The sequence below is a fragment of the Lynx canadensis genome, chromosome A1, assembly GCF_007474595.2.
Source record: "Lynx canadensis isolate LIC74 chromosome A1, mLynCan4.pri.v2, whole genome shotgun sequence".
In the NCBI taxonomy this organism is placed as follows: Eukaryota; Metazoa; Chordata; class Mammalia; order Carnivora; family Felidae; genus Lynx; species Lynx canadensis.
Genome location: NC_044303.2, coordinates 47528343 through 47553365, shown reverse-complemented (window position 1 = coordinate 47553365; position 25023 = coordinate 47528343). Strand labels below are relative to the sequence as shown.

Below are 25023 nucleotides of genomic sequence, written 5' to 3'. Positions count from 1 at the left end.
GACAAGGAATTTCAGATCAGACCAATACTTACTAAAGAAAAAGGAAGACAGATTGTACGTGGCATAAAATAAAATTCACACATTGTGATATGAATATGAGAGTATCTTACCAGTTCCTTTCAGAGTCTTTGGTCCAGAGTAAAAAGGAATACATATTTCTCATCTCAACAATAAATTTCTTAATGCTTTCATAAACACTATAATAGTACTAATACTGAAGCCTTTACTGGGAAAAAACCAGAATCACTTAAGATGTAATGAGTACTGCTTGAGATATAATTCTATGCAAGTGGACGAATATATGTCGAATGGTATAGCAGCTTAGAAGCAAAGAAAAATTTTAGAATGACACAGGGCTAGACTATTTCAATATAAACAAAGAAAACATATGGGCAAATAGAACAGTACAAAGAATAAGAGAAATTAAGTAGTAAAGAAAAATTTTTAATTCTGGAAGATTATTAGAGAGGTCCACTAATGAGAGTTTTGCAAATTATCAAGCAAAAAAAAAAAAAAATCAAATACTAAAAAAATTTCATTTAAAAAGTAGTAATTTATTGTATTCTTTCTTTCATAAAGAAGTATGACAAAAGAATAACTTAATTTAGGATTGAGAATTAGGAATTTCTTCATTCAAATAATAAGTATGATGTGAATTACTTTGTGTAATCATGAAAACTAAGAGTAATATAAAAGTAAGTTATCGTAATTTATTAAGAGAATCAGAGTTTAAGTACAATACCACAGCTTTTATTTCAAATCTTAGTATCCTCCATTCATTAAATTTATTTTGCAAATGCCACAAACATTTACTTGCCTGCTGAAGAAGCCAGTAACAGATTAAAAGGCAGATAAACAAAGAAAAAAACAATATATGAGTATGAAAAAAGGTAAAATGAGGTAGGCATGTCAAAACTGTTCTACTCTTGGGGAGATAGCACTGAATGGAAATTCAGGATTTCTGTATAGAAATTTCTGTATAGAAATATTTCTGTATACAGAAATACAGGCTTCTGTATCAAGCTTTAAACTAGCCTAGTATGGCATAAAAATCACTAAGTCTATGTATCAGATCTCCTATTCTCTCTTATTTTTATCTTCTATGAGTAAAAAAATGAGAACAAAATCTACCTATTACCAGAGAAATTGTAGGGACTGAAAATAATTTCAAGAAATACTCATTTAAAGATACTTATGGACTGAAAATGATTCCAAATTTATTTCAAAATATGGAATATATATATTTAAAACAGTTAAAACAACCATAACTGAAAAAATACTGTTAAAATTAATTCTGGATTGGAAAGGTTTCCCTTTACATTCATATACAGACTTCTCTGTAGGCTCCCGAAGTTAACAGTCTGTTCAACTTATTCTACTACTCACACTGAGTTTTAAAATTTACCCATTTTGGCAGAAAGAATCCTCAGAATGTGTGCAGATTCAGAAGCAACAAAACATGAGATAATAACTGCTTATGTACATGAAAACTGGGTATTTGTTACTTATTATTAAACCAGTGAACTTGAATTGCTAGACACATAGGTCTTTTATACTCCTGAGGAAAGTACCTTCTTTTATAGAAAACTGAAGTAAAAAGGCTTTTTTTCATTCATATTTGAAAGTGGCATACTACTTCCTTACATTTTTCTTTATAATAACAAAAGTCATTTAACCCTTAAAGGAAGAATTTGATAAAAACTTTTAACATAAATGAAGTTGAGGTTAATTATATTTGACTAGAAAATTGTGTATAGGCATGCCTGAAGCCTTAATTAAGCATGACTCAGGGAAATCACAATCCATCTAAGGATTGAAACACATTTACTCCAATTTTGATACAAAGGGAGTTAGAATCACATTTTTTTTTTTAAAGTAGGCTCCATACCCAGCATGGAGCCCAACATGGGGCTTGAACTCATGACCCCGAGATCAAGACCTGAGCTGAGATCAAGAGTCAGATGTGTGGGGGCACTTGGTTAGCTCAGTCGGTTAAGCGTCTGACTTTGGCTCAGGTCATGATCTCATGGCTTGTGGGTTGGAGCCCCACGTCAGGCTCTGAGCTGACAGCTCAGAGCCTGGAGCTTGCTTCTCATTCTGTGTCTCCCTCTCTCTCTGCCACTCTCCTACTCATGCTCTATCTCTCTCTCTCAAAAATAAACATTAAAAAAAATTAAAAAAAAAAAAGAGTCAGATGTGTAACCAACTGAGGCACCCAGGCACCCCAGAATCACATATTTGACTACTAAAACCTCAACCTCTGAAAAATAAAACAAAAAAATTATTCCTTGGGTTTCCCTATATACAAAAAATATATTCTCAAAATATATAGGCGTTCAAATATTTCTAAGAAATTTACACTCAAAAGAATTTGTGGATATTAAACCAAATGTGTGTGTGTGTATATGTATGTGTCCTTTTCAAATAATAGGCCTCAACACTAGGTTTTTATTTTGAAAAAATAGGAACTGCAGAGATTTTAAAAATAATACTCTCAAAAGTAGCGTGGGTTTACCATTCCTTTTGTAAGGTAACAAAACCAGTGTATTAACTCTTTTGAGTTGTCACAGATAATTTCAAGATCCAAAGAGACTCCAAATTCATCAAATTACCCACTTGATGTTTCAATCCTCACGAGTATATTCCTACTGAACACCTGGCCAGTTGATGCCTAAACAGCTGGATGGAGAATATATTAGATGCTAAGACATTTTAAAAATACTATTAGAAAGTTTATTTTTACTCTTTCTTGTAATATTTACCCAGTGGTCCCAATTCTACTACCTTAGGTCTTACCAAGTAGAGCAACCAAGATCATTCACATGAGAACTTTCCAAATACTTGTAGTCAGTTTTAACATAGCACTAAAAGGACTTTAAAAAACTTTACACCATTTTGGTCATTTTCTCCTTAAACCCTTGGGTTTAAAGCTTGGGTGCCCAGATTCCAGCATGACTCTATAGATAAGGTAATCACAGACCACATCCTAGATACAAGCGGTGGGTCTTTCATATATGGCTTTTATGACCTTGAGATATGATCCTCCAGATATAGACATACCTTGGAGGTATCATGGGTTCAGCTCCAGACCACTGCAATAATGTATCATTTTAAAGCAAGCCAAGTGAAATTTTTGGTTCTCCAGTGCATATACAATTATTTTTATACTACACTGTAGCCTATTAAGCATGCAATAGCATTGTCTAAAAAACACAATGTACGTACCTTAATTAAAAATACCTTATTGCTAACCATCATCTGAGCTTTTACTGACTAGTAATCTTTTGCTGGTGGAAGGTCTTGCTCAAAGTTGATGGCTGCTGACTGATCAGGCTGGTAGTTGCTGAAGGTTGAGGTGCCTGTGGCAATTTCTTAGAAAAAGATAAGTTGGCTGCGCTGATTGGCTCTGCCTTTCACGAACGATTTCTCTGTAGTATGTGATGCTGCTGGATACCATTTCACCCACAGAATTTCTTTCAAAATTGGAGTCAGTCCTTTCAAACTCCACCATTGCTTTATCAGGTAAGTTTATGTAATATTCTGAAATCTTTGTTAATGTTTACAATCATCACAGCATCTTTGGCAGGAGCAGACTCCATCTGAAGAATCCACCTCTTTGATGAGCTCTAAAACAACTCATCCCTGAGTTTTACCACAAACTGCAGCAATTCAGTCACATCTTTAGGTTCCACTTCTAATTCTAGTTCTCTTGCTATTTCATCACTGAAATGACTTCTGCCAGTCAAGTCGTGAACACCTCTAGGTCTTCCATGCCAGATGGAATCAACTTCTTCCAAATTCCTGTGAATGTAGATATTCTGACCGCTTCCCATGAATGAATGATGAATGTTCCTAATGGCATCTAGAATAATGAACCCTTTCCAGGTTTTCAATTTACTTTACCCAGATCCATCAGAGGAACCACTACCTATGGCAGCTTTTCAAAATGCATTTCTCTTTATTTTTTGAGAGAAAGAGAGAAAGTGTGCGTACAAGCTGGGGAGGGACAGAGGCTTAGAGAAAGAGAGAATCTTAAGCGGGCTCCACACTTAGCACGAAGCCAGATGCGAGGCTCGATCTCATGACCTGAGCCAAAATAAGAGTCAGATGCTTGGGGCGCCTGGGTGGCTCAGTTGGTTGGGCGTCTGACTTCAGCTCAGGTCATGATCTTACGGTCCATGGGTTCGAGCCCCGCATCGGGCTCTGTGCTGACAGCTCAGAGCCTGGAGCCTGCTTTGGATTCGTGTCTCTCTCTCTCTGCCCCTCCCCTGTTCATACTCTGTCTCTCTCTCTCTAAAAAATAAATATTCAAAAAAAATTAAAAAAATAAAAAATTAAAAAAACACTTAACCAACTGAGTCACCCAGACACCCCTACAAAATGTATTTCTTTTTTTTAGATTTATTTATTTTGAGAGAGAGAGAGAAGAGAGGACAGAGCGTGAGCAGGGGAGGGACAGAGACACAGAACTCAAAATGGGCTCCAGGCTCCACACTGTCAGCACAGAGCCTGACGTGGGGCTCGAACCCAAGAACCGTGAGATCACGACCTGAGCTGAGTTGGACACTTAGCCGACCGAGCCACCCAGGCACCCCACAAAATGTTTTTCCTAAAAAGACGGCTTGAAAGTCAAAACGACTCCATCCATGGGCTACAGAATGTATGCTATGTTAGCAGGCATGAGAACAACATTAATCTCATTGTATATCTCCATCAAAGCTCTTGGGTGGCCAGGTGCACTGTCAATGAGCAATAATATTTTGAAAGCAATCTTTTTTTTTGATAAATAAGTTTCAACAGTGGGCTTAAGAGTCAGTAAACCATACTGTAAGTAGATGTGCTGTTATCCAGGCTTTGTTGTTACATGTATAGATCACAAAAGAGTAGATTTAGTGTATAATTCTTAAGGACCTCAGGATTTTAGGAATGGTAAATGAATACTAGCTTCAACTTAAGTCACTAGCTGCGAGAGTCAGCCTATTCTTTGAGGCCAGGCATTGACTTCTCCTCTCTAGCTATGAAAGTGCTAGGTGGCATCTTCTTCCAAAAGAAGGCTGTATCATTTATACCAAAAATCTGTTGTTAGTGTAGCCACCTTCATTAATGATCTTACCCAGATCTTCCGTACAACTTGCTGTAGTGTCTATATCAGTACCTACTGCTTCATCTTGCACTTTTATGTTGTGGAGACAGTTGCTTTCCTTGAACCTCATGAACCAACCTCTGCTAGCTCTGCTAACTACAAACTTTTCTTCTGCAGCTTTCTCACTTCTTCTAGGCTTCATAGAATCGAAGATAGGGCCTTGATCTGGATCAGCTTTTGCTTAGGAAAATGTTATGGTTGGTTTTATCTATCCAAGACCATTCAAACTGTCTCTATAACAGCAATAAGGCTGTTTCCCCACCCCCCCTTTTCTTTAATCATTTGTGTGTTCACTGGAATAACATTTTTAATTTCCTTTAAGAACTTTTCCTTTGCATTCACAACTTGGCTAACTGTCTGGTACAAGAGACCTAACTTTCAACCTATCCCAGCCTTAGACATGCCTTCCTCACTAAGCTTACTCATTTCTAGCTTTTGATCTAAACTGAGAGAAATACAACTGTCTTCCTTTCACTTGAATGCTTGCAGGGCATTATAGGGTTATTCACTGGACTAATTCCAGTGTTGTTGTGTCTTAAGGAGTAGGGAGGTATATACTACCCACTACCTATATATGTAGGTAGTGAAATAGAGGTAAGTAATCTCCCTGATAAAGAGTTGAAAGTAATGGCCATAAAGATGATCACCAAACTTGGGAGAAGAATGGATTAGTAATACAGGGAGAACTTCAACAAAGAGAAAACATAAGAATATACCAATCAGAGTTGACGAATACAATAACTAAAATGAAAAACATAAGAGGGAATCAACAGCCGATTAAGATGATACAGAGAAACAGAAGACAAGTGGTACAAATCACTCCATCAGAACAGAGAAAAAAAAAAGAATTAAAAAAATGGGGATAATTTAAGGGACCTCTGGGGACTATATCAAGTGTACTAACATTTTAACATTTTGCATCATAGGGGTCCCAGAAGAAAAAGACAGAAAGGTGCAGAAAACTTATTTGAAGAAATAATGTTTGAAAACATTCCTAACCTGGGGAAGGAAACAAACATCCAAGTCCAGGAAGCACAGAGAGTCCAAAACAAGATGAACCCGGAGATCCACACCAAGACACATTATAATTAAAATGTCAACATTAAAGATAAAGAGATAATCTTTTTTTTTTTAATTTTATTTTTAGTTCTTTAAAGTTTATTTATTTTGAGAGAGATAGAAAGCATACACACATGGGGGAAGGGCACAGAGAGAGAGAGAGGGAGAGAGAGAGAGAATCTCAAATGATGGTACGGAGCCTGATGCAGGGCTCGATCCCATGAACCATGAAATCATGACCCAAGAGGAATCAAAAGTTAGACGCTCAACTGACTGAGCCACCCAGGCGGATAAAGATAATCTTAAGAGTAACAAGAGAAAACAACTAGTTATGTACCAGGGAACCCCCATGACACTATCAGCTGATTTTTCAGCAAAAACTTTGCAGGCCAGAAGGGAGTGACATGACATATTCAAAGTGTTGAAAGGAAAAAACTTACAATCAAGAATACTTCACCCAGCAAGGTTATCATTCACAATCAAGGAGAGTTTTCCAGACAAGCGAAGCTAAGGTAGTTCACCACCACTAAATCAGCCTTTCAAAATGAAGAGACTTCTTTAAGTAGAGAAGAAAAAAGTTATAACTAGAAATAAAGTATATGAAAGAAAAAATTGCACTAACAGAGGCAATTGTAGTTATTAAGTATATATATAGTGTAATATAGCTATTATATAATACATATAATATATAATATTTAATATATAATATAGTCATTATAAATATAATGTAAGTTATTATAGTTATTAAGAGGCAAGCAGTTATTAAGCTAATATGAATGTTAAAAAGAAGAAGTGAAATCAAGTGTATCTCTAATAATTAGTTAAGGAATATACAAAATAAAAAGATGTAAAATATGACATCAAAATATAAAACATGGTAGAGGATAGAGTAAAAATATGCTTTTAGAATGCATTTGAACTTAAGCAAACACTGACTGAAAATAGACTATGAGAGAGAGAGAGAGATGGTAACCACAAACCAAAACCCTGTAATAGCAAGAAAAATAAAGCAAAAGGAATACAAACATAACACCAAACAAAAGCATCAAACCATAAAGAAGAGGAAGAAAAGAAAGAAACAGAGTAACTACAAAAACAGCCAGAAACCAATGAACAAACTGGCCATAAGTATGTACCTACCAACAATTTCTTTAAATGTAAATAGACCTAGTTCTACAATCAAAAGACAAGGGGGGTGGCTGATGGATAAAAAACAGACAAAACCGAGGCCCATCTGTATGCTGCCTATATGAGACTCACTTTAGATCTAAAGATACATATCGACTGAAAGTGAAAGGATGGAAAAAGATATTCCATACAAATGGAAACAAAAGCTGGGGTAGCAATACTTACATTAGATAAAACAGACTTTATTCTTTTTAAAGTTTATTTATTTTGAGAGAGAGAGAGAAAGAGAGAGAGAGAGAGAGAGAGAGAGAGAGAGAGAGAGAGAGAATGAACAGGGGGAGGGGCAGAGAGAGGGACAGACAATCCCAAGCAGGCTCAATGCTCAGCAGAGGCTGACGTGGGGTTGGATCTCACGACTGCAGGATCACAACCTGAGGCAGTATCCAGAGTGGATGCCCAAACTGACTGAGCCACCCAAGGACCCCCTCACCGTTTTTAGACAAAATAGACTTTAAAACAAACTGTAACAGGACACCTGGATGGCTCAGGTGGTTGAGTCTCTGACTTCGGCTCAGGTCATGATCTCATGGTTCGTGAGTTCGAGCCTCACATTGGGCTCACTGCTGTCAGTGCAGAGCCTGCTTTGAATCCTCTGTCCTTGTTTCTCTCTCTGCCCCTCCCCTGCTCTCTCTCTCTCAAAAGTAAACATTAAAAAAAACTAACAAAAGAAAAAGAAGAGAATCATACAAGGATAAATGGGTCAATCTAACAAGGGGATATATTTGTAATATTTATGTACCCTATAATAGGAGGCATCTAAATATATAAACAGACATAAATATCAATACACATAAAGGAAGAAATTGACAGCAATATTAATAGTGGAACACTTTAATGCTATCTATCAATGAAGATCAGACAGTAAATCCAGACAGCAAGGAAATACTGGCCTTAAACAATATAGTAGACCACATGGACTTTACAAAACTAGAAATCAATTTTAGGAAGAAAACTGGAGAAAAACCACAAATATGTGGAAACTAAACAATATGCTATTAAAGAACCAAAGGGTCAACAAAAATCAAAGAAAAGACAAAAAAAATTCCCTGAGACAAATGAAAATGGGAAAACCACGTTCCAAAACTTGTAAGATACAGCAAAAGCAGTTCTCAGGGGGAAGTTCATACCAAAATAGGCTTACCTCAATAAACAACAAAAATGTCAAATAAACAACTTAACTTTACACTTGAATATACTAGAAAAGTAAGAACAAGCAATGGCCAAAGTTCAAGAAGGAAGTAAATAATAAGGATCAGAGTGAAGATAAATGAAAGAGAGGCCAAAAAAAAAAAAAAAAAGAAAGAAAAAAACAAAAAAAATCAATGGGAGCACTTGGGTGGCTCAGTTGGTTAAAGCATCCGATTCTTGATTTCAGCTCAGGTCATGATCTCACAGTTTGTGGATTTTCTCTCTCCCTCTCTTGCCTTTCCCCTGCTCATGTGTACTCACTCTCAAACATTTAAAAGAAAATTAAAAAAAGAAAAAAAGAAAAAATCAATGAAACCAAGAGCTGGTTCTTTTAAAAGATAAACTAAATGGACAAACCCTTAGGCAAGACTCATCAAGAAACACAGAAAGAGGGCCCAAATAAATAAAATAAAAAATGAAAGACAACTTACAACCAATGCCACAAAAATACAAAGGCTCACAAGACTACTATGAACAGTAATACACTAACAAATTGGACAGCTTAGAAGAAATAAATTCCTAAAAACATACTATTTCCAAGATTAAATCATGAAGAAACAGAAAATCTAATAGACCTATTACTAGTAACGAAACTGAATTAGTAAAAAACAAAAACAAAAACACAAAACTCCTAATGAACAGGAGTCCAGGGCCTCTTAGATAAATTCTACCAAACATTTAAAAGAGTTAATACCGGGGCGCCTGGGTGGCGCAGTCGGTTAAGCGTCCGACTTCAGCCAGGTCACGATCTCGCGGTCCGTGAGTTCGAGCCCTGCGTCAGGCTCTGGGCTGATGGCTCAGAGCCTGGAGCCTGTTTCCGATTCTGTGTCTCCCTCTCTCTCTGCCCCTCCCCCGTTCATGCTCTGTCTCTCTCTGTCCCAAAAATAAATAAACGTTGAAAAAAAAAAATTAAAAAAAAAAAAAAAAAAAGAAATGAACTGGGGAGTATATAATGAACTTAATTTTGTAGTTAAGTTCAATAGTTTCTTTTGTTTTTCAATGTTTTAATTTTCTTGCGAAACAGTGCAAGTAGGGGAGGGGCAGAGAGAGGGAGACACAGAATCCAAAGCAGGCTCCAGGGCTCTGAGCTGCCAGCACAGAGCCTGACGCAGGGCTCAAACCCATGAACCATGAGATCATGGCCTAAGCTGAAATTAGATGCTTAACCAACTGAGCCATCCAGGCACCCCTCAGTAAGTTCTTTGAAAGTAAAACATCCAGCTACTTTATGACTAGCAATTCCAGTGTTAGAGAAAATTTATCTAAGACAAATAAAAACATATGCCCAAAAGACTTTATAGAAAATTTCACAGCAACTTCATTCATGATAGCTCCAAAATGGAAACAACCTAAATGTCCATTGACAGGTGAGTGAATAAACAAACTGTGGTACATTTCTACCCAGCAACAGTAAGGAATGAACTACTGATACAACAACAAAATAGATGAAATATAATGTGGCGTGAAAGAAGCTAGACGCAAAAGATTACATCGTGTGCAATTCCATTTATTTTCAATCCAGGAAGAGTGAAACTAAGCTATGGTGACAGAAATGAGGAAGTGTTTGTCTCTTGAGCAGCAGTGGTTGAGATGGACAAAAGGGGTATAAAGAAACTGGACAGTGACTGAACTGTTCTATTATCTTGTTTTAGTATATGCCAGTTATATGTTATGAAAACAATGCGTGTAAACTACAGTTCACTTGAAATAAATATACTTCTTTTAAAAATATTTTTTCTAAAATCAAAAGTAACAGGAACAAAAATCAAAGAGTTTTAACATTTCCAGACATGCAGGATGCTTACCTGTCTAAGAGCTGATCATGTTTTTCTAAAGCATTCTTTTCAGCCATCACTGCTCGTTCCTTTTCAGCTACAGCATTATCCCTTGCTTCTCGGAGATTTCTAAAATTTAAGTATACACTCAATTATTCCAAATACATAAGTATCTATTTCCTAAAGATTCATAAATGTACTATGCTTAGAGTGGACTATCTGACAATCTTAAGGACCCACTTGAGGTTGGTGACCTAAGGTGGATATTATATGAATTTACCTGGCTTGGTATTTCTGTAGCAACACACACTAGTACAGGTGCAAACATGGTCTACCTCTAAATGTCCCAGTATCTTTCTCCATAAATTATCTCTACGTGGGTTAAAGGTAGGCTAAACACTTTGTATATAAACTTGTTTGATCCTTACCATATCTAATGAGGTAAGTATAATTACTCACACAGTACCCACAAGAAAACTGAGGTCTTGAGAAGTTAATAAATATTCTATAAAATATTTTAAACGAAAAATATCAGAAATCACAAGTGTCAAAATGGGAACAAATGGGATATGAGCTAGCTGAAGCGATGACCCTTGGGATCTCACTTACAGAGGATGGACGAGAAGAGAACTGAGGCTGATAGGTTAGGAAGAAGCAGAAGAGACAAAGGACATGTAGTCCTGATAAGACAACAGATAAATGTAAGTAGTGTACAAACAGGATAAAAGACTAGAGATTGCTGCTAAAGAATGGTGATTTGGAGGTGGAACAGTACTTCCCAGGATAGAATTTTAGTGGATACCAAGATCCAGGGTGTAACCACTGAAGTAGCTAAGTGAAGCTAAGTCGATATTCCTGTAGGGCTCAAGAAAGTATGAAGTCAGAGCGTTAGGTGAGGCACCCACTAATAGTACTGATGATAGCAGGAACTGAAATTGAATGACACATTTAATAACATCTAAGGGTAATGTCCAAAAAGCAGAAGGTAACAAGAGTGAATAATTAGGTTATGACACAGCAAGATATGAGCGCCTTTAAAGATCAAATCTTGTTTTTTTCTTAAAGTGGAAGTCTGGATCAAGAAAAATACCAACAGTAAGCTTTTTTCAGAGACCCACTTAATTTTTTAAAAATCCACTTCTCTAACTAGTTATAAATAAATGTAGAGTATAACATAAATAATTTTGCTCATATAATTCCTACAAATCCCGTATGTTTATTTTCTAACCGTTTTTTATAGTGAAGTAAACTATAACTTCAAGAACTTAAAGTACCTAGTTCTAAGTCACAGCCTATGCTAAAGCTCTAATTTGTGTCCAACCATGTCTACTGCAAACAAAGTGTTTTTTTTAATATAATTTATTCTCAAGTTGGCTAAAGCAAGTGTTTTTTTACATCATATTACCATATCTCCCATAAAGACCTGGATTGGGTATTAGAGTTTTGTGTTTATTATTCATGGAGAATATCAGTAGAAAGTCATGAAAATCCACATCGTTTAAATAAATCTATGTAATAACTATTGGACAGAAAGGCTTACTTGCTGTGCCAGTATGAAATGTCATCTTTTACATTGTGATACTAACAACAAAGTTAAAATTTAAAACGTATCAACCAATAGAGACTCCTCAATCAAATGGTTTATGAACCATAAATAGTTCACAAAAAACTGGAGTACAGATAACTTATTAAGAAGAAATAGCTTTTATATATTATTCTCTAAGTGGAAGTGCATTTTAAAATAGATATCACAAAATGTCATGTCATTATTTTCTGACATCATCCTGATTGCAATGATCTTCAAAAAATTCTATCATCAAACTAACGGAAACATGAGATTTAATTTTATAGACAGAATTAAATTATTTAAGTATATTAAACAATGATGTATTTTTCATTCCTAGATGATCTATATATTTCAGTCAGTAAGTCATCACAAACTGGTTGCAATTTTCATTTCTCAAAGATAGCTTCATTGTTCTGTAAGTTATTTCAATAGCAAAATTCCAAGTAGATTGCCATTATAGTACTATTAATCATGAACAGTTAGTAGGTGGAGAAGCTTCAGTCCCTAGCTATATTGCTTTTCCTGTAATAATGGGCATTAGAAATAAAAGCAAGTCCCAGGGAATGAAATAAAACCCAGACTAAACTAACAAAAGGGCTTGTGAGCAGAGATATGATTAGAAGGTCCTAGTGCATTCACCATGCTACAATCTATATCACCAGCTAACTATAGTTAGTGCTATATTAAAGCACAAACAAAATTCCAAGGCCACAAAGAAGAGTTGATTATTTTTAATTGGAGGAAGAGAGGTGAGTGTATGAAGGGAAGATATGTAAGTTGGACCTTGAAGGACAAAAGGGCAATTTAAAAAAAGAAACTAGGGGTGCCTGGTGGCTCTGTTTAGCATCTCATTTTGGCTCAGGTCATGATCGCGCGTTCGTGAGTTCGAACCACACATGGGGCTTTCTGCTATCAGCACAGAGCCCGCTTCTGATCTTCTGCCTCCCTCTCTGCCCCTCGTCTACTCGCTCTCTCTCAAAAATAAATAAACATTAAGAAAAAAAAAAAAGAAAACTAAAATGAGTCTGAAAAATGCTAGAGACTGAGGTTTCTACCAACAGGCTCTCTCCTAGATGTCTGCTGGTAAGATTTCTGTGTGAACCTAATCTCCTAACAGTTTCCATACCTTCCACATCTCCACTCATACACAACCTGCATACAAGAAGGCTCACAATTCCTTTTAACATAAATATAGAGATACAGTACTTAAGCCTTTAATATTATCAATTGACTTTTAAGGTGTCTGACATAAACCGAATATATTCCACTGACAATCATAGTAATAACAAACATATAGATGCTTACCACGTGCTAGTAACTATTTTAGGCATTTTACATACTACGACTCATTTAATCTTCACAACAACCCCGCAAAGTGTAGGTTGTCTCATTATCTCCATTTTACAAAGGAGAAGACTGAAACACAGAGTAGTTATCTACCGTCACACAGCAAGGGAGCGATGGTGCCCAAATGTAAACCCGAGCTGTCTAGTTCTAGAGTGCACGCTCCTTATCATGTCACGCTGCGTTTAGTAAGATTCCCTTTGTGTCACAGAAGTTGTCTCCTTGGGAAGTTCTGTCATTATAAGATTTATATGGTCATCTCGTAGCACAAATGTTAAATTAAAGATAAGCTTTGTAAAGACTGCGACTATATTACATAAAAACTTCTTACAGCCCATGCTCCTTCAAACTTAGACTGGTTTGATAAAACACCAGAAGGATTATATTCTGGCCACAGATAAAACCATAATTGCCATATAACTAATAAATTATCCATTTAAAAATGTTAAATGCATTAGAAATGTAACATACAGTTTTGGAAGAGCAAGAATTCTAATGTTCTTCAAAGGACAAACTTGAAAAATTGATAGAGACTATGTGCAGCATGTATAAGTTAAAGAAGCTAAAGTTTTAGAAGTCCAAATGAATATATCAAATGTAATGAATAATAATAAAGAATGATGTTGGAAGTTGGCCAAATGGCCAGAATTAGAATGTTTTAAATACAAAATTAAAATATTTCATTCTTAAAAATGCTTTTAGAAAGCTAACATTTTTTTTCATGTTTTTCACGATTCTTTCATGTTACATCCTACGAAGTCCATCTCTCATATGGACATATCAGAGATACACATACTTATCTCTCCCATCCACCCTGATTTTATGCACAGGAGGCGGAGAGGAAAGATGATAGAAAAGGGAAAAAATCCCATCATTCCTATGTAAAGCCAAAAGTGAGAGCCCTAGTATAATAACTAGTGTCCAAACAATGTATTTTTCAACTTGAGGCATTTTTAAGAGTGAAAGAAGGTGCTATTAATATGTCAGAGAAATAAGCATAAAGCAGGAATTACGGGGGCAAAAACTGGAAGATATCATCATTTCAACTATGACCTTCAAACAAGAAACTTGAAGAGTTAAGTATTCATTACTTCACTAAATAAGAAATTGTAATATTACAATAAAACAGATGTATTTCCTATGCAAACTAATGTTTCAAAACTTGATATATTAAAGTTTATCCAGAATTATCTTACAACCAAACCTGAAACCTCAGTACAAAATGTAACAATGTATTTCTGTACATGGAACATACTTTCCTACTACTAGAAGATAAATTTCATGGTGCCAATATGACAAATCAAATTTATACTTGAAAAGTTTGGCAAGAAAACTTTCTCATTTTGCAAGAATGAGAAAAACGTTAGGAACCTTTGAAATTCTAACAGGAACAAATCAGAGTTTGGGGATGCCAAGGGCATGCTTGGCCTGAATAAACACCACTAATGTCTCAGAACTTGAAATTTACCAAGAATAAATAGTGAAAAAAACATGCATGTCAGAAGAGCTCCCTAGGCACAACTAAGCAACCCATTCTCCTGCCTCCATGTAAAATATTTTTGGTTAATAAAATGAATACATTCTTTCCAGTTTGAACAAAAAGGGGACTGAAACAGGCTATTTACATGACAAGCTTATTTACAGGGAAAGTATCTGAATTAATCACTTCTGCCTCCAGATGAGTCTTCCTGGACAACATATAAAACTGCTCATTTCCATATCTGAAGCCATTGTTTTTAAGATGGCATAAACAAGAAGGGTTGCAAGTGGATTATCTGCCGTTTTAATCAATGACCAATAATTGTTCCTTTACTTAACATAGTTGTTGAAAAGTGCTGACTAGGAAGGATATAACAACAAAAAAAAGCAAAGTGGAAATTGTATGTAACATAATTTCTTGGGGGGAAGCTATGCATTTCCAGAGAAGAAATTTTTTGAGATTCCTTTTGACTGAACATACTATATTTTCCTATCGTTTCAATTTCGTTGGTGCTCAAGCAAATTTTTTGTTCATTTTATAGATGTGAAAACTTCATCCTAGAGTAGATAATATCTGACTCAAATTATGGTTTAAAAGAAGTTATGAAAAATGTAAGCATCAAATGCAAAAACTTATTTAAAATCCATTTATGTGTTAAGGTTTAAAAATTAGCTGATGGGGTGTCTGGGTGGCTCAGTCAGTGAAGCATCCAACTTCGGCTCAGGTCATGATCTCAAGGCTCGTGAGTTCGAGCCCCACATCAAGCTCTGTGCTGATAGCTCTGAGCCTGGGGGTTTCCTCAGATGCTGTCTCCCTCTCTGTCTTCCCCTCCCCTGCTCACGCTCTGTCTCTGTCTCTCTCATAAATAAATAAACATTTAAAAACTTAAAAAATAAAGTGTGAAAGAAATCAAAATATGTTATTAAGTCCTGAGTGCCCTGGAGAAAAACAAAGCAAAGAAGGGGCTAGTGGGCAGGAGGTGTGGAAGGATGAGGAATTCCACAATTTTCTACAGGGTGGTCAAGACAGACATCAGAAAGCAGGTAACATCTAAAGACATGGAGAAAGTAAGGAAACAAGGCTCTAGAATACCCAGGAGTGGAAGGTTAAGCAGTGGAAACTGTAAACACAAGGGACCTGAGGAGCCTGCCTATGGGTTAAGGGAACAGGAGCAGTGTGAGTAAACAAGGGACGAGAATAGAGTAGTAAGATGAGGACGGATAACTGGGAACTGATCACACAGTATCCCAGGGCATGATAATCATTTAAACTTGTACTCATTTGGATGGGGAACCTTTTCAGTTGAACAATAATTCAATTTGATTTACAGTTTAACAGGAACTGCACTGAGAACAGACCTGTGAGGGCAAGGAAGGAAGCTGGGGGGCCACTTAAGAAAATCTTGCAGTAATTCTGACAAGAGATAATGGTAGCTTGGATCAAGATGGTGTCTGTGAGATGATAAGAGAATCATAAATTTTGAAGACACAACTAAAAGCATTTGCTGATGAATAGAAGACAGAATGTGAAGAAAGAGAAGAGGTTGATGACTTCAAAATTTTTGCTCTGAGCAAGAGGAAATGAGTTATCTGTAACTGATCTGGGGCAGTCTAAAGGTAGAGCAGGGTTGGAGGGACAGAAGTGTGCTTTTGCACATATTTTTTTTTTTTGCACATATTAAATTTAAAATGCTTACCAGATAAACAAATAGAAATGCCATGAAGGCAGCTAGCTGCAAAAGATGACAAGAGATGAAGAGGACCAGAAAAGAGAGTGAGTAGGTATAGCCAGTAAGAAAGGGGCAAAATCAAAGTGTAGTTATCTTGAAAGTCAAAGATATGTTTCCAAGAGTGAGGAGTAGTCAACTGTATTAAATATTGCTGACAGGTCAAGTAAGATAGGAACTGAGAACGTGACAACTAGATTTTCGGCAACATGAAGGTCTCCGGAGTTTTTGATAAGAATGGCTTTGTTAGAGTGGCACAGGGAAGCAAAAGCTTGGTAATAGATTTTTTTTTTTTTTTTTTTTTTTTAAAGTAGCCTTCACACCCAGCATGGAGCCCAATACGGGGCTTGAACTCACAACTTTGAGACCAAGACCTGAACTGAGATCAAGAGTCAGACACTTAAACGACTGAGCCACCCAGGTGCCCCCTTGGTAACAGATTTTTTTCTAAACAAGGGTAAAGAATGAATATATAAAACTGCAGGTATTTGGTTACAAAGGGAAACAAAGAAATGAGCCAGTGGCTACAGGAGGAAGTGGCAATTAAAAAGTAAGTTTTTTTTTAAAGATGGGAGAAATAATGTTTGTTAGTAACAATAGTTGGGAATAGTTGGTAGAAAAGGAAACCTTTTCCTTTCTTCAAAGGAGATAATTGTTGGAGCTGTGTCTTTGAGCAGGAGAACATGCTCTTGTTACAAGTGGAGGTGGGCTTTAGGTAAGTAGTAAAGAGAGATAGATTCTGTAAAAAAAATCATACTATTTTATGGAAAAATAAAGGCCTATTTACTAATTTTCAAAATTATAAATGCCTTTATGAAGTTCTAATGATTCACACTCAGCCCTGCAGTATAAAGTGGGGTTTGAAACTCTCTTAAAAAAACAAATTTCTTTCTCAAATAAATTACCGCCAAAATTACCATTTTGCTAGAGATCTTTTATCAGTTTTTATAGCCTTGACCAGTAACATGGGAATCTGCATTGCACTGTAGAATCAGATGTATCTAGTTTTACCATTTAAATAGTCTGTAATCATAGGCAAATCACACTCACTGTGTCTGTTTCCTCATTTCCAAAACAGGGATACTAGTACCTACAACCTCATAAAATGTCCCATTTAATTCTCTCCACAATGTATATAGTGTGTTGAGTACAACGCTTGATATGTAATAGGCACCCCATAAATAGTAGTTAGTTGGTATGTTATCTAAATATGAAAGGCTACATTAAAAATTATGAAGATGGGGCAGCTCAGCTGGTTAAGTGTCTGACTTTAGCTCAGATCATGATCTCATGGTTTGTGGACTCAAGCCATGGGTCAGGCTCTGTGCTGACAGCTCAGAGCCTGGAGCCTGCTTCAGATCCTGTGTCTCCTTCTCTCTCTGCCTCTCCCTGCTCATGCTCATGCTCTGTCTCTGTCTCTCAAAAATAAACAAATGTTAAAAAAAATTTTTAAAAAGTTATGAAGATATTCATTTAGAGAATAATAATTAGGGTTTATGCTTCTCAAGGTTTTTTTATTGTATAAAAAGAAAATGACAATATATACAAGGGTATCCTGCAGAAACAGAGAAGACTGCTGGAGGGGTTTCAGCAGTTTAATGCCCTTCTTGCACTTTAGGGCTGAGGGGAGTGACATCTGGGATGCAACAGAGAAAAATTTCTGGTACTAAATGTCATCTCACACAAATACTTTTAGGCTTGGTTAGAGCTGCTGTACCTGTGAAAGATCAGGAATGGTTATTCTCCTTTCCAAATCTTGTCTGAAACCTTGGGTTACTAGCTGTGCCTGACCACCCATCTCTCTGAGACCGGCAAAGTAGAAAGATGAAGTCATGTCTGATGTCCACTTCCTGTCCGTCATCAGGTGGTGTCAATTCTTTCACCCAAATACTATTTAAAATCAGCTTGTATTCTCTCCTTCCATTTCTCAGCTTCACTTAAGCTTTGCAATAGTCTGTTAACCAATCTCCCTGCCTCTGGGGCCTCTTCAATTATAATCCTCCCGCACCGTAACTAGTTACAAAAAATGAATATATCACATTACTCTTTTTCTATAAAATTTCCAAGAATTCCCTATTAACATCAGGGCTTTAAAAACCTCACCCTATCCTGAATGTTACTACCTCCCTTGCTACCCTATGAGCTATATATACACAATAGTTATATTTAAGTTCTTGCATAACCTGAACTCACCTTACTTCATCTCTGGAACACCCTGTACACCTTGAAATAATTAAATATTATTAATTAAGCAGTGAACACATATGGTAATCACTTATAGGCATAAAAAAATAGTTAAAATATAGCTAACAATAAAATTTCATTTGTAACTCTTTGAGAAGATCCTGAGTTATCTGTAAAGCCATGTACTTCCAGAATAATCTAACTAAAGACACGCTGAATATTCTTAAGTTTTTCCATCTAAGAGCTTAAAAAATTATTCAGACACCTGGTCAGACAGAAACAAAAGAAGTTTGTTGAAGCACCAATTGAGGACATACACTTTTAAAATGATGAATGGAGCCTGCATATACTGGTTCAGATTCATCTATTCTTTTTAAAAATTTTTTGTTAACATTTATTTATTTTTGAGAGACAGAGAGAGAGAGAGAGAGAGTGCAAGTGGGGGAGGGGCAGAGAGAGAGGGAGACACAGAATCTGAAGCATCCAGGCTGTGAGCTGTCAGCACAGAGCTCGATGTGGGGCTTGAACCTACGAACTGTGAGATCATGACTTGAACCCAAATCAGATGCTTAACTGACTGAGCCACCAAGGGGCCCCTCGATCATCTATTCTAATGCATTATATATATTCAACTAACCTTTGTAAATAAACTTAGATTGAAGATATTTAATATCACTCCAAGATTTGACACAAACTTCAAGTTATGTCATTAAGTTTCTTCTTGAGTACTTTTGGAAGACGATAAATTCCGATCAAGATGGATTTTACTGATGTGGTGGGAAAATAAAATCACTAAAACAATACTGTCACATTTAAAAGCATATTTTGATCTCCCTTTCCGTACTGGTTTGACTTTTTCAAAAGCGTAATAAAATACTTGTAACAAACTCATTCTCTTTTTTACAGGATCACTATGAGAATAGTTCTTTCTGGGTTCACAATAATGAGACCACCTTAGGTCAAGGTAGTTTTACTTTTGGAAAAACTTAATCAGCTGAATTTATTTCCTTTTTGTTACCTCATAGTATTAATTAGGAACAAATAAGTTAGCATTTTATGTAGAAATTTAGACTGAAACAAAGGGCATGCAGACCTGCATGTCTGTATCATGTCATTATAAAAAGGAAATGGTTCAATGCTATGGAGAGCAATACTTAAGATTTTTTTAATTTATTTTTTTTAATGTTTATTTTTGAGAGAGAGAGGGAGAGAGGAGAGAGAGAGAGGGAGAGGAGAGAGGGGAGAAGAGAAATATGAGTGGGGAGGGGCAGAGAGAGAGGGAAACAGAATCCGAAGCTCCCAGGAGCCCGAGATGGGCTTGAACTCACAGACCACAAGATCATGACCTGAGCTGAAGTCGAACGCTTAACCAACGGAGCCACCCAGGTGCCCCAATACTTAAGATTCATTACATACTTTATAGTAGTGCCTTTTAATGATAATAATTTCATAATGTTATCAGTGACTTTTATACGATCTTCATTTTAATACTGTCAACAAATCGATAAAAGAAAAAAACTTAAAATACTGCCTACAGATAAAAGGTATCAGAATAAGTACTACTTATACATAGCTTTATAATTTATAATGTACTCTTCATATACATTATCTCATTCAGACCTTACAGATCACTCTGTGAAACAGTACTATTAGCTCATTTTTAAAAGAGTAAATTAAACTTCAGGGATATTAAGCAGATTTACTGGCAGAGCCAGAATTTAAGTTTAGTCTTTTGATCCAAATCTTTTCCATAATATACTCCCTGTTCAGGAATAAAGCTTTTCTTCCAAATGTATAAGAGGGTCTGTACATTTCAGTCACAAAATACCTACTAAGCAAGAAGTTATTTATAGAAGAATCTCACCACCAGAGTGAATTTCACTATTTCCCACAGCGGCAAACTAGATTTTAAAGCAACAGAAGAAGACAAGAAGCCTAACTCCCAGACTGAGCAAAGCATATATACATACACGTTATAATCCCAACTACAGTACTTTTGATGTATCCAAATACCCAAGTTCTTTCTTTGCTTATTTCTGCCTTTTCTTAAGTCTTTGTCTCTTGTGCTCTCTTCCCCTTCACTTCACAACTGGTATGACTGCAGGGATAGATGCCAAGATCAGCTGGCATGTGTTCCATCTTTCTCTTACACATCTAAGAGGAGAAAATAAAAGGCACTCTCTTAATATCCCCAATGCATAGAAAAGAACCAAGGCCATAAAATATTTCTTTAATCTTATTTAATTTTCTTCTAAAAATGTATATGGGGGGAGAGGTAAAAAGACTAAGTACAAACATGCAAGTGTAAGTACTTCGTCTGTTTTAACTCCTACTATGAGATTTCGAAGGAAATAATTTATAATTTATTTTTACTTTATGAAGACTAGTGAGACATAAGCTCTAAGTACAGTTAAATCCTGCCATAATGAACAAACTGTGATTCAAAAAGATTCAGCCATATAAAATACAAAGTTGGATTACTGTGAGGTTAAAAAAATGACAAAGGTGAGCCCTACAGCTAGGGGTCCTTGTGCAATTCAAATCCATTTGGATCTGGGCTGCAGTCTGGCGCCACCTGGTGGCAAATGCCCACTGTGGTTTCAATATCCATGGGGTCATTCTGGGTACAGTGGCTGCCCAGGCTTCCAGGGCAGAGGCCGGGATCCCAGGAATTTCCTGGTTAGGTGGTATCCATTTTGATGTGGATATGGAGGCAGAACAATATTGGGGAAAAGGAAACCTGCTTTTTGTTTCCATGCTTCTACAAATAGTTCTGTCAGCTATTTCCCAACCTACCTGTATCAAGCATCCTAGAGAATAAGGGCTAACTTGTCTAAATCTATGTTGCCATGCATTTTAAAGGATTTTTAAAAAGAACAAAAACTGAGAAATCAGGAAATTCTCAAAATGATTGTAATACCAAAGTTTATGTGCTATGTGGGTTATCTGGAAATAATTATGCATGTTATCAAAGAAACAATCCCATATATTTTAAGGTTAATAAGTCAGTCAATAAAAGCCTATAAAATCTGTAACAGAATTGAGTCACAGGACTAAAAGACTTATGTATAAAGCAGAAATAATATCACCTATGCCACAGGTCTATCTCATGCCCAGACCCTTCTCTTGAGATTCAGAACCTTATACAGTCAATTTTTCTGTTTTATTACACAAAAACTTTATTTTTTTTTATTTAAAAAAAAAAATTTTTTTTTTTAACGTTTATTTATTTTTGAGACAGGGAGACAGAGCATGAACAGGGGAGGGTCAGAGAGAGGGAGACACAAAATATGAAGCAGGCTCCAGGCTCTGAGCTGTCAGCACAGAGCCCGACGCGGGGCTAGAACTCACGGACCGCAAGATCATGACCTGAGCCGAAGTCGGCCGCTCAACGGACTGAGCCACCCAGGCGCCCCTATATTACACAAAAACTCTAAAAAAATAAAACTAAATTTACCTTGTTTTCCTATTAAAGCCTTATTTTTCCCCTAATATTTAAAAATTGCATCACCATCCACATTAGCTACCCAATCCAGAAACTTGATGACATACTTAACATCTCACTCCCTAATCCGATCTAGTCACTGAATCCTGTTGGTTCTGCCTCCCAGAAATGTTTTCAATCTGGCCCATTACTCTCCATCTCTATTGCTATAATCCCGTTCTATCATTTCTCATTCTGGTAGCAGAACCAACCTCAAAAAGTGGCCTTTATGTCTGTGGTCATATACTTACTTCTCTACTCTCTCCACATTGCAGAGAAATCTCTTTTTTATATAAAATTGGATCATATAATGCATATTCTTAAAATCTTTCCATTGTTCCCCATTGGTCTTACTTAGACAATGATCCAAATACATGATCTGGACCTCTGTTTCCCTCTTCTGTTTTAACTCTTAGAACTCAGTCTACACTCAAGTCATATGGAATTATTTTCAGTTTGTTCAAAAAGCTTCATATTGTCTAATCTCCAGGTTTTATACATGCTGAACATTCATTGCCCAATTCCTTTCCCTTCCCTAACCCGCATCTTACACTTAGTCATCATGCAGGTATCAGCATGGGTATTTCTTCTGCCGTGACATCTTCCCTGATTCTATATAGTCTCATCCTGTGTTGTCATTTCTCCATTATCATCATACTTATAATTATTGTTTCTCTACTGTCTTTATGTCTATTAGAAAACCAACTTCATGAAGACAGAGGTCCCTGATGTATCTATGGCATATGGTGGATCTCAACAAATGTTTGCTAAATAAGTGAATACAGTGCTGGGAGAGCTCAAATGTAAACTTTTCTAACATCAACCTTGGTATATAGGCTTATATCTCTTCTTTTGGTCTGCATTTTGAACCCTACCAGCAAGTGACCACAAGGTAGAGGAAACTTTTTACCCAATACAGGGCTGGGACTAACCAAAATTTTGAAAAAGATGGAAGAATTTGTTTTGACATTCTTTAATCTCTCTGTATGCATCTCTCTCTAATCTCCTAATGTCCTTGTTGTCCTAAGCATGAATTCATAAAAATGGCATACTTTAGTTATGACCATGAACAGCTAAATGCAACAGCATATGGATCTTAAAAAAGGTTACATGAAGAATCACATATAGCCACAAAAGAATACATACAGCATGATCCCTTTATGTGACACTAATATAATATGATAACTAAACTATATTTCTCAGACATATATATTTACTGGTAATTTAGATAATAAAAGTACAAGAAAAAGCAAGAAAGTTATTAGTATAAAAATCAGAATAGTAGTTACCTTTATGGAAGGAAGGAGTTAAGCAGAAAGGGTCTCAAAGACATTTTTGTGGTGCTGACACTGACTCTTGATTTGGATGGTGGTTAAACAGGTATTAATTTGTAATTACTAAATGTACATTTAAAAAATATAGTTTATATCCTCTTTGACTGACTGAATAAACACACAAACATCAAAAGATACTCCATGCTCATGGATTAGAATGATTGGGAAAGTGTCCACACTACCCAAAAACAAGCTATAGATTCAACGCAATCCCTATAAAAATTCTAATGGCATTTTTCACTAAACTAGAACAAAAATCCTAAAATTTGTACAGAACCACAAAAATCCCCCAATAGCCACAGCAATCTTGAGAAAGAAGAACAAGGTTGAAGGCATCATGTTCCCTGATTTCAAATTATATTACAAAATGAACATAATCAAAATAGTATGGTACTGGCATAAAAACAGACACATAGATAAATGGAACAGAATGGAAAGCCCAGAAATAAAGGAGCCTTTTCAGTAAATGGTGTTGGGAAAACTGGAAAACCATTTTTTGCTTTTGTTGTCAGATTCAAAAAATCATTGTCAAGATTGGTGTTGAGGAGCTTACTGCCTATGTTTTCTTCTAGGAGGTTTATGGTTTCAGGTCTCACATTCAAGTCTTTAATCTATTTTGAACGAATTTTTATGTGTGGTGTAAGATAGTGGTCCAGTTTCATTTTTTTGCAAGAGGTTGTCCAATTATTTAACTGCTCGAAATGATTTCAACATTATCATAAAAATCTCTCTCAATCTGTTTTATTAAAATGACAATTTAACAGCAATTTAAAAAGTTATCTTTGGGTTTTCTACCCAAAGGCTAATTCTGCACATGTAGTTCTTACAGATTTTCCCTAGTAGAGGCCAACTACATTAACAGAGTAGGTAAAATTCCAGCTTTTTTTGCCTGGAATTGAGGGGAGGAACCCTCAAAGTTTTTGCTACTATACTCCTAGTAGAACAACATGTTACAGTGATAATTATAGAATTAAGTCTGATTTAAAGTCTTGCTTGTTGGCAAACTTCAAAATATCATACACTCAAATCAGTGCTGATAAACTAGTATGAGACAAGTCAATTTCAAAACAATTTCCCCACTAAAATATAAACTTTCAAGAGCCATATGAAGTATAATCATAGTATAATATAATATAGTATAGTATAGTGATAGTATAATGAAGTATAATGATGGTGAAAAAAAAAAACAAACTACTGTTGAAATAAGTAGCATTTATTTCACCCTAATACTGCCAATCACTGACTAAGGGAACCGTATATATTAATCTAAAAGTGATTACAATGAATAAAAATTATTCATCTTCAAGATTATTTAATATATCTGTCAGGGCCAGCAGATAATGAAGCATATGTAAATTTCATATATTATTCCAGTTTTAAAAAATTTCTTGCAGAAATCATTGGCATGTTATGGGAAGAACTACTGGCATCTCTTATTCCCTTTTCATCTCTGTCCTCAATATGAACCCTTAAAGGCAAAAAGACAAGTTCCCAAGATAATGAAGAGATAATGGGAATACCTGAGTAAAGAGGCTTAACTTAAGGTCCGAT

At 35.9% G+C, this 25023-nt stretch overlaps 1 protein-coding gene across 2 annotated transcripts in view; it reads right to left on the bottom strand.

Annotated features, from left to right (window-relative positions):
- Nucleotides 1-25023, bottom strand: part of PIBF1 (progesterone immunomodulatory binding factor 1) — a 200726-nt gene that overhangs the window by 129313 nt on the left and 46390 nt on the right. For both annotated transcript variants that reach the window (XM_030311936.1, XM_030311945.1), the window contains exon 10: nucleotides 10384-10482. In XM_030311936.1, the coding sequence (XP_030167796.1) occupies nucleotides 10384-10482 (99 nt within the window). The remainder of the gene's footprint in view (nucleotides 1-10383; nucleotides 10483-25023) is intronic.